Here is a 16,936-nt window from a genome sequence, read left to right as displayed (position 1 = left end):
ACTGGTCATACCATGTTCTCTTTCATTTCATCATTTTGTGTCATCTGGATGAGGGTCTGGAAAAGTCTGCCGTGGTGCTGGATGAGGATCTCGCAGGTCTCCCCATATCCACCCTGAACACACAAACGGTGGGACAGTAACCACGTGAACTGAACAACACTAAGAGGAAAAAGTGTAAAGTGCAAAAGGTGGTTAAAAAAAAAAAAAAAAAAAAAACTCACCTGCACACAGAGATCCAGAGGAGTGATTCCATTCTTGTCAGCGAGGTATTTGGCACCTCGAGAGAGCAGGATCTGTGCCGTGTCTCTTTGGCCATGGCTAAAGAATAACACAGTAATGGACCGTCAGATTATGGCTCTTCAATGGGTATTTTAGAACATTTTATTCTCCAATATTCTGGGTTACTTTAGTATTCTGACATGAGAATTAATGAGTGTGACAGTTATGGAAGTGTAAAAGTGAAGGCCTTTATACACGTCTTTGTGACAAAAAAACAACACAAAAATGCACCTGCGAATAGCTCACATTAAAACTATTGATACCAACAGCGGTGTATATTTGTGACAGTTGTAACAATTTTTCATTAAATTTCAAATAGATTCACACAGGCAGAAGACCAACTCCAGGATCCTATTGACTCAGAGCAATTCTTTTATAGTCTAAGCTTCTGTGATATTCTATTGAGTTTACTTTTAGCGAAATATCTAGTGCTTGATATTGTGAAAGGTAAGACAAAGGGACTGGATCTGCTGTGCGCTGCCTTCGTCAAGGTTGAAAAGAAATTGTCCGTTTTGTTACGGACTTTGTAGCCTCTGTGTCGTTTTCCACTGTAGCTACAGTGTTGAAAATATATTCACAATATACACAATTTAATTGATGGATGCACATATTAACAGTGCAAACTGCTTAACAAATGATGTTGCTTTTTTGTAAAACTAGCTTTCTCTTTGAAAGGTTATGTGGCAAAAACAACATAAAAAAGTATATTGAAGTGCAAAATCATTGACCGCCCCCAGTGCCTTAAGAGAGGTTGAGAGCACACTATGAATCTACAACATTACAATGAGATCACCTGCAGGCGAAGTAAAGAGGCGTGGCTCCAGAGACATTGGGCCGGTTGATGTCAGCTCCACTGTCCAGAAGACACAACACCGTCTAAGCAGACACAACATGTTCACTCATAAAATATTTCACTGGGATAAAAAGAAGAAAAAAATACTAATGTCAACAACACTCAACTACAACAATTTCAAGATTTACTGAAATGACTTTGGTGTCTCAACATGTAATTGCTAAATATTCAATAGGATAAAAGGAAATGAAACGGCTTATGCTATGCTCAGCCTGTATCGTTACCACACTGACACAGTTGTTGGAATCTGACCATGGGCCATCACCAATGTGCTTTGAACAAAGAGACAATTAGGCCTCCCTTTTACTATGTTTTCCTGAGGTCCTGGACCGACCGCGGCAACTTCCGGTTTTACGCTCGGAAGCGGACAAAACCGACCAGCTCGTGAGGTAGAAGTTGCTTCTTATTAGTTCAGGAGGTCAGAACCGCCGACTGTATCAAAGAGTCGCGGATCTTCTCCCCTGGCTGAGAGAGCAATCTTCCGTACTCGAACGCACAGAGACGTCAATACCAGCGGCAAATTTCAAAAAGACTCGCCGAGATCAGGCTGTTCTAGGCGGGTAACATGAGCGCTGAGCCCCCGGTGCTGGTTTACTGCCGGTCCCGCTAGCAACACCTCACATCTCCGAAATCGTCGGAGCAGATTTTTAAATCGGCTGAATCTTGACAAACCGACCACAGATTTGCTGCTTAAACAAATATAATACAATACACTTATATCATTTTTCATTTTAAATGAAAACGAAAAAAGCAGGGTTGTCATATTTAGTTTGATTGTAAAAATACTTTACAGTAAAAACGGATTAAACTCATTAGCAAGACCAGCTGAGGTGGTGATGTCATCAAGTAAGCTGCTGTTCCAATTGTCCACACTGCCTTCTCTGGACTTTGAGTCCAGACTCCAAAAGTTCACAAGTCCGTACTTGTGAACTTGGGTATTGAGAAAGCTCAACCGTAGCTACATTAGCTTAAAGCTGTGTGGATTAGTAAAATAACTTCTCGCCTAAAAACATCCTAAAATTACTTTCTGTGACTCAACAGTAGTATTTAGAAAGTTTCAACTTCGAGTTGTGTGATTTCTCCTGTTTCCTGTTGCTGGTGCAAAATGCATTCTGGGATATTTGGCTGTCCCAAGTACAGACAAGTCACCTCCGATGCATCCCCGGTAAAATGGGCGGAGCGAGCCACATCCAGGCATTTGGACCTGGCTTGGCTTTATGTGAACTTTGAATTGGAACAGTACTTGGGCTGAGACTGATGACGTTTCACAAGTCCACATATTGAGAAAGGCCCAGTGTCTCCTTTTTGCTTGGCTACCTGCCATTTTGAGTCTCATGCATCTTCATGATCTGGTGAGACGTCGCCACATTACAGATGACGTCATACGTTGCATGAAGCCACACACTCACACTCACAGTTTTGTGTCCGTTCTGACAGGCTACATGTAGAGCCGTCTGCCCCATGGCGTCCTCCACATCCACGTTGGACACATGCTGGACCAGATCATGGAGGAGCTCCGTCCTCCCATTCACTGCCAACCAGTGGATCTGCAGCAGAGGTTCAAATGCACAATCACTATCCTGACTACAGGACTTAAATAACCACCAGTCACAGAGATAACAGGATTACAATGATTTGAAGACATTCAGTACAACATGAACAGCCATACGGTTCAAATCAACTCACAGCAGTCAGTCCCTCATTGTTGCAGATGTTGACATCAGCATTATATTCCAGCAGTTTGCCCATACACTTCTTCTGTCTGAGGAAACAGTGAAGGCAAGTGTTAAGTAGCAGTGTTATCACACACTCACTCACTTACTTGTTTTCACACATCTATCAGTGACTACATGCAAATAAAATCTAGAAGTCTAATAAGCATAATAAGAAAAATCAGAGAAATGGATCCATTCAGGTACATTTATCTCCATGTGAACAGTAGAAGCAAGCAGCAGAAAACCAGGAAAGATGTGAATGGATGACATAAGATCACAGAGCATGTCTACACGTTGGAGGTTGTCTCGGATGGTACATATGTTGGACACACACTAATCCCACTGGCAGCATTTCTAGAGGAGAGTTCAAGGTATCCAGCAGTTTTTTTTCTTCTTCTACCTTCAGTAGTACTATGGAGCCGTTTGTTTATGATTGGGTCCCGGTTATGTTTGTCTTCTGCACATGCATGAAAATACACATGCTTTCACAGTTGGCAGTAATGTGCCAAGAAAGACGACAATGTGCCACCAAAAGGCAGGGAAGAAGGCTGCGCGATAGTAATCACAGATGTAAACAATACAGTATTTGAAATACTTCAAAATGGGGCTATGCAAATGATTTATGAGGAAGATAATGCATTCAACATGTTTGCTGGACCTCAAAGATTCACACAATGTGTTCAAATCAAATCAGCAAATAACTAAAAATGTGTAAAAGTGAACTCACTGGACCAAGACCTATAATAAAAACTGAACATGTAAACAGAGTTTAAATGTAGTACGAGGCTCGTACCCATTCCTAGCAGCCAGGTGCAGAGGGGTGCAGCCTGAGATGTCCTGGTAGTTTGGGTTGGCTCCTCTCTTCAGCAGCAGAACCAGACACTCCACTGACCCACAGCTGTACAGAGAGAAGACAGAGCAACATAGGCTACATTCAGACTGCAGGCAATCCCATCAGCTTCTCAAATAACATATTTAAGACAGACTGTCTGCACTTTATTTGCAAATGATTCTATTTCGATTGATGTATCCAGACATTAAAGGATCATTTATTGTCATTATGCAACACAGGGATGCCTAACGGAATTTAGACGTAGCTTATTATTTGTAACACAACAAACACATGACAAACTAAATAAAAACAGTAGTACATTCCTGTCGAGCATTTTTTGAAATTGCATCGGAATGTAAACAGCCGACATCTTCACATTGAAAATGAAACATCAGTAACACATTGTCCATCAACTGTGACTGTGTTTGAGCACTGTTGAGAAAAAATCTAAATGACTAATTAGTATGTGTGTAAATGATTAAGAAATGTTATACATTTAACAAAAGCTCATGTCCTTTAAGTGTTTATGGCCTGTGTCCTTGTCTGTGACACCAGGCGTCTTCAGCAGCTGTTTTGTCTATCAGGTATCAGGTATCAGGTCTCCTAAGAAGAACACTTGGTTACACAGGGCTGATTTGCAACCATGACTTCCTGATTTCAATAAAAGTGACCTTTGTACTAGAACGAATTGTTAAAGTGTCCAGATACGTAGACTACGCTGTATGAAGGCAATTCGTGTGTGTTATCCTTTGTGACGTAAATTACCCTGTACTAGCTTACTGTTGTTTACTCAGTATATATACCAGAGGCTCGGAGACAGATCTTCGAGCAGCCTTGATGTACATTCTGTATGTGAATCAACTCTGTCTCCTTGCAAGAATAAATGTCCCGTTTAATGATTGTTACATCGGCCTCGAGTGAATTTTTCTGACAGCACCAAGCATCATGACGGCATTCATCCCACTTGGGATGGAGCAGATCTCATTTCTACAAATCTGACCCAGTTTCTTTGTGGACCTAATCCATGACAACCCAGAGTTCAGACCAGGAAGCAGAGTTGCAGTCTTACACACTTCTCTGATCTTCCATTAGAGCAGTTACCCACCCAAAACCATATAGAGACCGTGTCTGCCCAACGGCTACTTAAATTAATTAAATCAAAAGTAAACAGTCGAGGAGTTAAACAAAATAACCAAATCCAAGTTAACACCAACGCAGTGCAACAAAATAGGATAATTAAATGTGGACTCTTAAATATCAGATCTTTGTCATCTAAAGCTGTACTAGTAAATTAGTTAATATCAGATAATCATATTGATTTATTTTGTCTTAAGAATATGTCATCCTAAATGAATCAACTCCTCCAAGTCATATTAATACTCATATTCCTCAAGGCACCGGCCAAGTCATTTAATAATCAAGCCTATTATTAAACCCTAAACAAAATTATAACTCATTTGAAAGCCTGGTTCTTAGTCTTTCACACCCAACCTGGAAAACAATACAGCCAGTTATAATTGTTATAGTGTATCGGGCCACAGATCCGTATTGTGAATTCGTATCGGAATTTTCAGAGTTCTTATCAAGTCTAGTCCTTAAAACAGATAAAGTAATTAGGTGACTTTAATATTCATGTGGATGTCGAGAATAATAGCCTTAGTACTGCGTTTATCTCATTGTTAGATTCGATTGACTTCTGTCAGAGTGTACAGAAACCCACTGACTGTTTTAACCACACCCTCGATCTGGTTCTGACTTAAGTAGGGCTGCAACAACGAATCGATAAAATCGATAAAAATCGATTATTAAAATAGTTGGCAACGAATTTCATTATCGATTCGTTGTGTCGCGCGATTATTACGCCACTCAATAAGTCGCGGAGATGTTTGCCTCTCGGCGCCCCCTCGATGCTCTTAACTGAGTGTCCCGCGCGGTCCGAAGCGTTTGCTTTGAAAAAATGAGAGAGTTCAAAGCAGGCCCGGTCGCCTGAATACCGCAGTTAGGAATAATAGAATAGGACTCCGGTTCTATTTTGTGGGTTTTTCTCTGAACTGGGGCCATGATTAAGAGGAACGGCCGGGACACTTCGTATTGTGCCGCTAGAGGTGAAATTCTTGGACCGGCTCAAGACGGACGAAAGCGAAAGCATTTGCCAAGAATATTTTCATTAATCAAGAACGAAAGTCGGAGGTTCGAAGACGATCAGATAACGTCGTAGTTCCGACCATAAACGATGCCAACTAGCGATCCGGCGGCGTTATTCCCATGACCCGCCGGGCAGCGTCCGGGAAACCAAAGTCTTTGGGTTCTGGGGGGAGTATGGTGGCAAAGCTGAAACTTAAAGGAATTGACGGAAGGGCCCCACCAGGAGTGGAGCCTGCGGCTTAATTTGACTCTACACGGGAAACCTCACCCGGCCCGGACACGGAAAGGATCGACAGATTGATGCTCTTTCTGGATTCTGTGGGTGGTGGTGCATGGCCATTCTTAGTCGGTGGAGCGATTTGACTGGTTAATTCCGATAACGAACGAGACTCCGGCATGCTAACTAGTTACGCGGCCCCGTGCGGTCGGCGTCCAGCTTCTTAGAGGGACAAGTGGCGTTCAGCCACACGAGATTGAGCATTAACAGGTCTGTGATGCCCTTAGATATTCGGGGCTGCACGCGCGCCACACTGAGTGGCTCAGCGTATCTACCCTTCACCGAGAGGCGTGGGTAACCCGCTGAATCCCACTCCTGATATTAGTCAATTTTTTTTTAAATTATTACTTTAACAGCTCAGGGATGTTCGAGCAACCTTTGTGCACTTTCTGAAGATTCTTTGCACTGTGAGTTCTGTTTTTGAATAAAGGGTTGGAAATTAATGCTTTTTTGTTTTTTTATCCGATTCATCGATTAATCGAACAAATAATCGACAGATTAATCGATTCTTAAAATAATCGTTAGTTGCAGCCCTAGACTTAAGGTGCGTTCACACCAAACGCAATGAACGCGGCGCGAATCGCGTTCATCACGTCCATCGCGCCGCCTGCATCGCCGGGGACTATTTGTGTTCATTCGCGTGCATCGCGTCCATCGCGCCGGAAAGGGGGCGTGGCTTATCGGCCTGAAAGCTGTTCAACTGTCCGCCATCAACCGTAGAAAAATAGCCTCTATTTCTGCTCAGTACGTGTTGTGGAAGTCCCAGATATCACGGGGAACTAAACGCCGTCATGTCTGGTTCATAACATAGTCCGGAGGAGCTCCGTGGATTTCATCGAGCTCACTGTGTCTAGCGAGCCACACGTCGGCTGTTTACTACAGCTGTATGAACACACAATAAACTGACTTGGCTGTGATTTAACGGCAATAAACCGACAAAAAGGGACTCCGAAATAACTACGTAATGATGCCAATTTGTACTTGTTTTATCAATGGAGCTCGGATCGATCAGTGCTAGGCTATGCTAACATTATAGCTGCTCCATCAACACTCACGATAACGTCATATAGACGTAAATACGGCAGCGTCTATTCATTGTTTGTACCATGTGGTTTACACACACACATGTATACACATAGTTTGGTCCGGTCTCTACTGATATGAGGGATCGTAGAGCTCTGGGTGAACATGGCGGCTACAGCATTTATTTTCTGATTTAGCAACGGCAGGACTTCACTGATGACGGGGAGAGCAACTCAACGCTGATTGGCTATCGCGCTGGAGCGTCACGCGATTTTTCCACAGAAGTTCAAATATTTCAACTTCTGCGTTTGGGGTGTTTCAGCATTTCGACGCGTCAAACGCGCCGCGCCAAACACGCGAAACGTGCCAAACGCGCCATCGCGCCATCGCGTTCATCGCGTCTGTACATAGACTTTGTATGTAATCGCGCCGCGTTCATCGCGTTTGGTGTGAACACACCTTTATGGCATTAAAATAGAAGATTTAATAGTCTTTCCACAGAACCCTCTTTTATCAGATCATTATCTAATAACTTTAGAATTCCTACTACCGGCGTGTATGCCATTAGGCAAAGGTTTCTACACTAGATGTCTATCTGAAGATGCTGAAGCTCAATTTAAAGAAGCGATTCCCTCTGTATTTAACTCAATACCATGTTGCAATATAACAGATGACTCCAGATTACTTTAGTCCGACCCAGATTGATCATCTTGTCGATAGTGCTACAAGCTCACTGAGAAGGACACTAGACTCTATTGCTCCTCAAAAAAAGAAGTTCGTAAAACAAAGAAGTTTGCTCCATGATATAACCCTCAAACCCGCAAATTAAAGCAAACATCGCGAAAACTTAAAGATGGTGTTCCACCAATTTGGAAGAATCTCGGTTAGTCTGGCGAGACAGTTTTAAGAAGGCCCTCCGTAATGTCAGAAAAAGCCTGTTACTCATTAATAGAGAAAAATAATAACAACCTCAGGTTTCTCTTCAGCACTGTAGCCAGGCTGAAAGAGTCACAGCTCTGTTGAGCTGTGTATTCCTATAGACCTCAGTGGTAATGACTTCATGAACTTCTTTAATGATAAGTTTATAACTATTAGAGAGAACATTAATAATCTCCTGACCTCAACCAGTACCGATCTATCCTCAAATATAGTAAGCTTGTAAACAGCTGCAAACCCTGATATATGTTTAGATGGCTTTACTCCCGTCGACCTTGACAAATTGACTTCAACAATTTCTACGTCTAAACCTTCTACCTGTCTCTTAGACCCTATACCGACTAGGCTGCTGAAAGAAGTTTTACCGTTAGTTAGCACATCTTTATTAGATACGATAAATCTGTCTTTACTAACTGCAGTCGTACAGAGACCGGATCGCCCGTTGTAACGGGTCCGGCACCCCATACTCCCGCAGCACCCCCCACAAGAACCCCCGAGGGACCCGGTCGAAAGCCTTCTCCAAGTCCACAAAGCACATGTAGACTGGTTGGGCAAACTCCCAGAACCCCTCCAGTAGTCTTGCGAGGGTAAAGCGCTGGTCCACTGTTCCACGGCCGGGACGGAATCCACACTGCTCCTCTTGAATCCGAGGTTCGACAAACGGTCGGAGCCTCCTTTCCAGCACCCTGGCATAAGCCTTCCCCGGGAGGCTGAGTAGTGTGATACCCCGATAATTCGAGCACACTCTCCGGTACCCCTTTTTGAAAATAGGAACCACCACCCCGGTCTGCCAGTCCATGGGCACTGATCCCGACCCCCATACGACACTGAAGAGGCGTGTCAGCCAAGACAGCCCAACAGTGTCCAGCGCCCTCAGCATCTCAGGGCGGATCTCATCCACCCCCAGCGCCTTGCCATCAAGGAGCTTTTTGACTACCGTAGCGATCTCCGCCAGGGATATGGGTGAGCCCCCCCAGGTCTTCAGGCACTGCCTCGTCCATGCAGAAGACATGTTGGTCGGGTACCAAGTTCACCCTCACTATACGTTTGGGCTTGCCGGGTCTTCCCAATTGGTTCCCCCGCCATCTGATCCAACTCAACACCAGATGGTGATCAGTTGACAGCTCTGCTCCTCTCTTCACCCGAGGGTCCAAGACATACGGCCGCAGATCAGATGATACGATTACAAAGTCGATCATTGATCTCCGGCTTAAGGTGTTCTGGTACCAAGTACACTTATGAGCCACCTTATGTTCGAACATGGTGTTCGTTATGGCCAAACCATGGCTAGTACAGAAGTCCAATAACGAGACACCACTCGGGTTCAGAACTATGGAGTCGGCAGGCGGCGCCCTTTCCAGGAGCCCTCCCAATGACTCCAAGAGGGCCGGATACTCCGAACTGCTGTTTGGTGCATAAGCACAAACTACAGTCAGAGCCTTGCTCCCCGCAACCCGTAGGCGCATGGAGGCGACCCTCTCATTCTCCGGGGAGAACTCCAACACAGCGGCGCACAGCCAGGGGCTCGTGAGTATCCCCACTCCCGCCCGGCGCCTCTCACCTTGGGCAAGTGCAGAAAAGGACAAAGTCCAACCCCTCTCAAGGAGCTTGGTTCCAGAGCCAGAGCTGTGTGTGGAGGTGAGTCCAACTATATCTAGCTGGTATCGCTCCGCCTCCTGCACCAGCTCTGGCTCTGGAACCAAGCTAGCGGCTAGCCCAGGCCTCCGGCTTGACCCGCTGCCCGGTTTGCATTGCACCCGACCCCGATGCTTGTCCCTGCGGGTGGTGGGTCCACAGGGTGGCTGCTCCATGTTGTATCTTCGGGCTGAGCCCGACCGGTCTCTGTACGACTGCAGTAGGAGCTGTGTCCGCATTCTCGGCAATAAGTCAGACACGTTCCCAGTGGGTGTTGGCCTCCGCCAGGGCTGCCCTTTGTCACCGGTCCTGTTCGTGACTTTCACGGACAGGATATCTAGGCGCAGCCGGGGGGTGGAGAACGTCAGGTTCGGGGGTGATAATACCCATGATAATATCGCAGTATCGTGATAATATCATATCGTGACCCAAGTATCGTGATAATATCGTATCGCGGGATCTCTGGTGATTCCCACCCCTAATAGTGATATACTCACAGACCTTTGAATAGTCACGGGTTCCATGTATTTCACGATTCCTAAAATGAGGTATGATCTAGTTGAAAACGGGCAGCAATGTCACCCACACAATGTCCTCAGGAAACCGGATGTCCTTTGTGTATAGGCGGCTGGACCAGTATGTCCGGCATATCTCTGGTCACTGCACTGTGACAGACATATGACTGTGTTGTCGAAGCCAGAAGTTTGGCAGAATCATTAAGGAAGACGGTGGGGGGGAGGGACAGACAAAGCCTGGGACAGAGCGAAGCTAAATTCACGCAGCACATAGGCCCATACATAGTAGTTGCATAGACACTGGTCATTTAACTGCTTTCCTGTCGAGAGTTAGTCTGACGACGAACAGGGACCAGTAGGATCCTCTGACAGGTGTCTCTCATGATATTGATTAATTAATAGACCAACAGTACATCTCATGTGCCCAGATGTCCAAAATGCCCCGAGGGAATCGGATCTGAAGATCGTTATGAATCCCTACTGTATGCATGAACGAAATTACTGTTTAGAGAAAGTTGACAGCTGATGAGTAAGAGGAGGGGGCGATCATGAATAGGGGGACAAGGTTATAAAATAAGGTACATGTCTTTGTTGAAAGGAGTTGAGTCCGGACAACTCGGTTTGCTTGTACTCTGTGTGATGCAAATAAACCTGCATGAACTGAAGAAACTTCAATCTCTCTTGTGTTCTGTGGGTGTTCATTCCCGAGTTCCTGGTTAGTGAGAATCCTGTGGTATCTCACCACGAGTCAGATAGCAAATAAGTACTAAGCCAGCTTTTAGATATTGAGGTTGAATCAACTTTAAAGTCCAAGCCACCGATCATCGACAGAAAAAACCACAACCTCTTCTCCATGGGGCAGTTCAGTGTCGTTTGGTCCGGCAGGTCTGGCTGGTTAGTCGGCCATGGGTGGTGATCGTGTCAAAGTCCACTGTACTTAATCTAATCCCCACGCTTCTTTTTCAGATGTTAATGAATGTATTCTGTCGTATGCCATTAGTTATAAACACGGAAAAACAACTTCATGGGAGCTACCAGCCGCAGAATGAATATGCACCGCCATAATTATCACCAACCTATCTGCATGGGTTGCTGTGGTAACAACCTAGGCGTCAGTAACTATGCAGCTATGCGGCTTTCCAAGGTGGGAGCATGAGAAATAAGCTCGATCCTTTCGCCCTCCAATCGTGCTGTCAAGTCGCGGTGCAGAACTCCTTGTTGCACCAGTCAAATTCAGCAAGAGAGCAGGCTGGTGTACATGCGAGAGGTGTGATGCCATCCGCAAAGTAGTGTGCATGTGTGTTGTGCAAGTGATGCATTAGACACTTTGAAATCTGGTATTAATTATTTTGTAAAAATTCTGAGCAGGACATTTTCCAGTTGAAAAATCAACTGCAAAAGGTCTCTGGAGGACAAACTATGAAGGAAGACACAGCTTCTAAAAGGACCACAGCCGACATATACACCTATACCGATATGTCTGCAATAAGCTCATATGGGCTGGTCTAGTTCTTTTATGAACAGTGGCGGGCCTTGCATTTTATACCTGGGCCTTCACTGCTGTCCTGCAGCTGAAACACAGCTTTGTTTTGTGTAAAAATGAAGCAAACACCTATAGATACAATAACTGCAGAGAATACGCCGAGAGTGCGTCACCTCTCTTCTCTGACTGCAGCTGGGACTGCTGCGCGAGGCTTCTGTGAGAGTCCGCCTGTGAGTGCTTTGGGGCGGCGGAGGGGCTCACGGCAGCACCCGCTGCTCGTTCACGACAGTGCAGAACGTACGTTCTTTAATGTCAGAGTCTAAACACAAGAAAAGTCTCCAATAACACCAAAAGTCGCTAGATTTGTCGCTAGCAGCTTTTGACAAAAAAAAAAAATGAGGGTTTGGAAAGTCGCCAGATTAAAGACAAAGTCCATCCTCCTTTCTTTGTTAATAAAGAGTTTAACACCACGGTTGTTCAGTACATCTGTGCGTTTTAGTTCCAGTAAGAAGTCCTTCTCGATTCATGGACGCCAGTGAAGACAGTCGAGCCTCCCCAGTTGTATTTCTTAAATACGTTTTAATGCGTTTGAGGGCTGAAAACGTCCGCTCAACAGAGGCAGCAAATATTGGGATTGTCACCGCCCAACATGTCACGCTAGCCCACTGACCAATCACGTATGGCTAGGCCAGCTAGCAGGCTCTGGCATGTCAAAGAATACGCCCAACATGTCAAACTTAAGATCTGATTGGTTGAACACTATGACAATCAACGGATTCACTTGTGAGTCTGCAGGCCTCGGGCCTCTCTTCTTACCTAGAGACACAGGGCTGAAATCTGATTGGATAAAAGATCTACTTACAACAAGCTGCACTGGAAGCAGAGCAACTGAGGAAGACAGTAGCTGTGCAATGACAAAATAAAATAATGGGTCAAATATTTTTATAAATCATTATTATTAAAAAAAATATATTATTAAATTATAAAATAGCTATAACTTTGTGATTCTGTTTAGGCCAGCAGAGAAGGCCTTGCAGGCCCTGACGACCCACCACTGATTATGAACCCCTGTGTCGTCACACACACACTACGTAGGCACAAGGCCGCACCTCAAACCATCATTTTCCTCCAATCTACTCCCTCAGCTTTGTTGGCATTTTGATTGAATCAGCTGGACAGGAAGGCGGGTCCTGGCAGAATTCAAGCTTCACTCTTGAACAAGAACGGAGTGAACAATATCTTACTTTGCAGCGATATGTAGTAGACTTCTCTTCACTCGTCCAAAGGCGTAGTTCACATCAAACTTGGAGTTGAGCAGCAACTCTGACACTGACCTTTTAGAGACAGGATGGAACAAGTAAATCATTTTTCTCTGTAGACAACAACACAAATTCACTATACCTCGGTTGTAACAGACGTAAGAAGAAAGACTACGAACAAAAGCAGAGGCATGCCACAATACATGCATTGTTAATCGAGCGCTGACACACTACTCTGGTTTGATGCTTACCTGTGCTGGTCAGCCATGACCATTGGCATAAGTGTGTACACTGCAGTCTCATTGTCTGTGGGAGGAAAAATAATTATTAACTATGAGACTTGACAAATGTAGTTCTTTCAAACAGACAATATGTCTCACAACAGTACACTTGGACCCTCGCCAGTTTGCATTAAGAGCCAACAGATCCACAGAGTATGTTATCTCCACTGCCCTCCACTCAGCCATCATACAGTTTAAAAATAGCAACACCTACATCACAATACACACACACACACACACACACACACACACACACACACACACACACACACACACACACACACACACACACACACACACACACACACGATATATGTATTTCAGTAGTACACTTCCTTTTTGAAATGTAGTTTTAAAAAGTGGCCTCGCGTGTCACGTGGACAGACTAACAGAACCTGGTCCTCTCTCTTGCTGTCAGAGCTAGCATACACAGGATAGAGCACCATCTAGCACTATGACGAGGCAGGATGCTACATGACTGTACCTCCAGCCTATACAATGAATCATAGTGTGGCTGACCGTCCCATTGTTTACACTGCCAGCTTTAACCACAGCCTCCAGCATTCTGTGTGCTTACCTTCTGGGAGTTCCACGGTCCTGGCCCGGCGGAGGGAGCGGGTCAGCCGGCTGAGCTGTACGTTGAGCTGCTCCATCGCCCGTTCCATCATAGGGTGAACGCTCCACCCAGATGAGAACCGAGGAAACAAAGCCTCGCCCGACAGATTTATTTGTTCCTAGTAGGGCTGTATTGTTCCTGGGCGTCGTCCATGGGCGCTGGCAGGAAGGGACCAGTTTCCCTTAGACACACACTGAGCTACAGTAGCGCTACACTCACTTGTTCCTGCCACACTGCTTACGGCACAGCCTCACATACTTCCTGTTGTGATGACGTTCAAGCGCTATGCAGTGTGGGTGTTGTTGTAGAAGTTGCCTTTTTCTTCTTCTTCTCCTGGTTTTACAGCGGTTGGCATCTATCTTATTGGTGCATTACTGCCACCTTCTGCTCCGGAGTGTGGGTCAGAGAATAGATTTACAATCTTTCCCCCTAAACAAAACAAGACAAACAAACACAAAATAAATAAAAAACACCACAAATACCACATTAACCTATGTTCTACCCTCCATGTTTTACCCTCTAGACCTATACAATCTGAGCCTTTGACAAGCACCCTTGTACCACATCCCTGCATTTCCATCATATCCTATAAACCCTGTGTTCCTTAAGAAAGCTAACAGGACCCTCACCTGTGCTCAGTACTCCTTTCAGTGTGCATTCACGTGCATTCATGCACCCTGATTCCAGAGAAGATTGCATTGTTTAGGATAATGAAATTGAATAGCCTACTGAATTTAAAATTCAGTTTTTGAACTTGCACTTATATTTTATTGAATATTTATTCAATAACAAATGTTCAAGGATTTTTGAATGGATGCTAATTTTAAATATATATTTAAAAAATCTTGCGTACCCCCAGGAGTACACGTACCCCCATTTGAGAACCACTGGTCTACCCGACCAAAATGATCCCTCTGACTCCTCACTCAGTTCATTTTAGCCTACTCTCCTCTTTCCCACACTTCCACCACTATATATTCTTGACTGTCTCCCTTTTCCAGTACCCTATATGGAATATCTTGTTTGATGAATGCAGTGGTTGGCCGTCAGGGCCAGCAAAGCCTTCTCTTCTAGCCTAAACAGAATCAAAGTTATAGCTATTTTATAATTTTTCATAAATCCACTACATCAGGGGTGGCCAACCCGTCAGAGACCAAGAGCCACATTTTTTACTGTGTTACCGCAAAGAGCCACATCATACACATGGGCACACATGAACATCACCCTATCCCTTCCTCACACACACACATACCTTTGCTCAGCCAGATTTATTGTAAATGTCACACACCAGCGCGTTTGACGAAAATACCGTATTTAACTCAAGCGAAGCGAACACGAACATTAAAAAAACACAAATACAAACTTCGATATGAACGTAAGAGCCGCATGAAACCGGGCAAAGAGCCGCATGCGGCTCGGGAGCCGCGGGTTGGCCACCCCTGCACTACATGTATTCTAATTATTTTTCCCATTAGCTTATTTTCTCATTGCGCTACGGTCTTCCTCAGTTGCTCTGTTTCCAGCCTGCAGCGCTACTTCCAGTGCAGCTTGTTTTAAGTAGAGCTTTTATCCAATCAGATTTCACCTCTATTTCTCTAGGTAAGAAGAGAGGCCCGAGGCCCTCTAGGAAGCCTTTGCAGTTTAAGTAAATGGGGACGATATTGTTGATTGTCATAGTCTTTAACCAATCAGATATTTAGTTTGACATGTTGGGTGTATTCTTTGACATGTCAGAGCTGTCTAGGTGGCCTGCAAGTACGTCAGCATTAACGTGTGGCGTGATTGGTCAGTGGGCTAGCGGCACTGTTGAAAGCTAGCTAGCAGAACTTAGTAGTAGCCTAGTTAGCTTTTTTATTGTTTTCAATCAATATTGTTATTATTTCGTAGACATCGTAACGCTGATTGGCCAAGACTCGACACAGTATTTTGATTCAAAACGGCGAATTTCGCCGAAAAGCGACAAGTTTGCAGGTATGTTAATACCATCGGTTCAGTTCCAGCCAGAGGTCATCCTGCGAACGTGTTCGTTGAGTTGTAGATCCACTCAGTTCTCAGCAAAAGTTTTCAAAAGCACCGTAGCTTGTAAGTGTCCTGTCGTGCTATGGTGTCTTGTTGCTGCTTTGGTTAGCCACCTCACCAAGACGCTCAGTTGCAAATAAAACTCATTCCCAGCCATAACGTGCAAAGCTTCTCCGACGCTGTTAGCCAGAAATACTGTTCATACAAATCCTTTTCCTGGCTGGGTCAGGGCTGCTAGCTGTGGGGTTTGCCGACCCTTTCTTACGATGTCCAGCTTTTCCTGAAATGTCCTTCTCCCGAAAGGCATTGCATTGCCAGTAACTCCCAAATCCGTTTCTCCTCCTCCTTCAGCCATTGAGTGTTAAAAAAAAAAAAGCTACACCAAGCAAAATGCTAAAAATGTCATAACTTCTTACATATCTTTCAACTTGAACTCTTACTAGCCAGATGTTCAACTAGAGCTGAAATACTGATTAATCACTGAATAATAAATTAGTTTTTTGCTTAAAGTAAGGTCTTATCACTTAATTTTCTTCTCAGAGTACACCAGAATGCTACATTTTAAAGCTCATATTTAAAATAAGCACCGACAGGTTTGCAGGTATGTATTAAACTCTTGTTAACAAAGAAAGGAGGATGGACTTTGTCTTGAGGTGAACAGCAGCTTTGGTAAGTGATTTTACATCTGCAGTAGTGTTACTAGTGTGTTCATTTGTCTATGGTGTCGTTTTTATGATATGGTTAATATTGTTCCCTCTGATGTGAATAATATTTGAATGGCTCGTGCTCTTCAGTGTGTGGTGGAATACGTGTTTTAGCGCTGCGGGTCTGCTGGATTGATTTGTCATGCTTTGTTGTCCTATATATATATATATATATATATATATATATATATATATATATATCTTGTTAGTTTGTTCTTGTCATTGTGTTAATTACATTTATTTTGACTAAAAGCATTGTCCATTAATGACGCAGCATCCCGTCATGTATCTGCACTCTGCAGTTAGTGTATTTGTAGGTGTTGAACTTAATGTAACATTTTATTTCCCTTGTCAAATGTTGCAG

At 44.3% G+C, this 16,936-nt stretch overlaps 1 protein-coding gene across 5 annotated transcripts in view; it reads right to left on the bottom strand.

Moving 5' to 3' along the window:
* The window catches only part of hace1 (HECT domain and ankyrin repeat containing E3 ubiquitin protein ligase 1), a 42,189-nt gene extending 27,964 nt beyond the window's left edge, over positions 1 to 14,225 (bottom strand). For all 5 annotated transcript variants that reach the window (XR_013767184.1, XM_079164669.1, XM_079164670.1 and 2 more), the window contains exons 1-9: positions 13,811 to 14,225; positions 13,204 to 13,258; positions 12,938 to 13,027; positions 3,641 to 3,745; positions 2,819 to 2,894; positions 2,548 to 2,679; positions 1,073 to 1,155; positions 222 to 318; positions 12 to 113 (exon numbers count right to left, since the gene is read on the bottom strand). Coding sequence is in view for 4 of the 5 variants with exons in the window: in XM_079164669.1 (XP_079020795.1) it covers positions 12 to 113; positions 222 to 318; positions 1,073 to 1,155; positions 2,548 to 2,679; positions 2,819 to 2,894; positions 3,641 to 3,745; positions 12,938 to 13,027; positions 13,204 to 13,258; positions 13,811 to 13,901 (831 nt within the window). In the remaining variant the exon portion in view is untranslated. The remainder of the gene's footprint in view (positions 1 to 11; positions 114 to 221; positions 319 to 1,072; positions 1,156 to 2,547; positions 2,680 to 2,818; positions 2,895 to 3,640; positions 3,746 to 12,937; positions 13,028 to 13,203; positions 13,259 to 13,810) is intronic.
* Between the last annotated feature and the right edge of the window lie 2,711 nt (positions 14,226 to 16,936).

This window comes from Pholis gunnellus (assembly GCF_910591455.1).
Source record: "Pholis gunnellus genome assembly, chromosome: 8".
In the NCBI taxonomy this organism is placed as follows: Eukaryota; Metazoa; Chordata; class Actinopteri; order Perciformes; family Pholidae; genus Pholis; species Pholis gunnellus.
The sequence above is the reverse complement of the archived record's forward strand: the minus strand, read 5'-3'. Positions and strand labels throughout refer to the sequence as shown.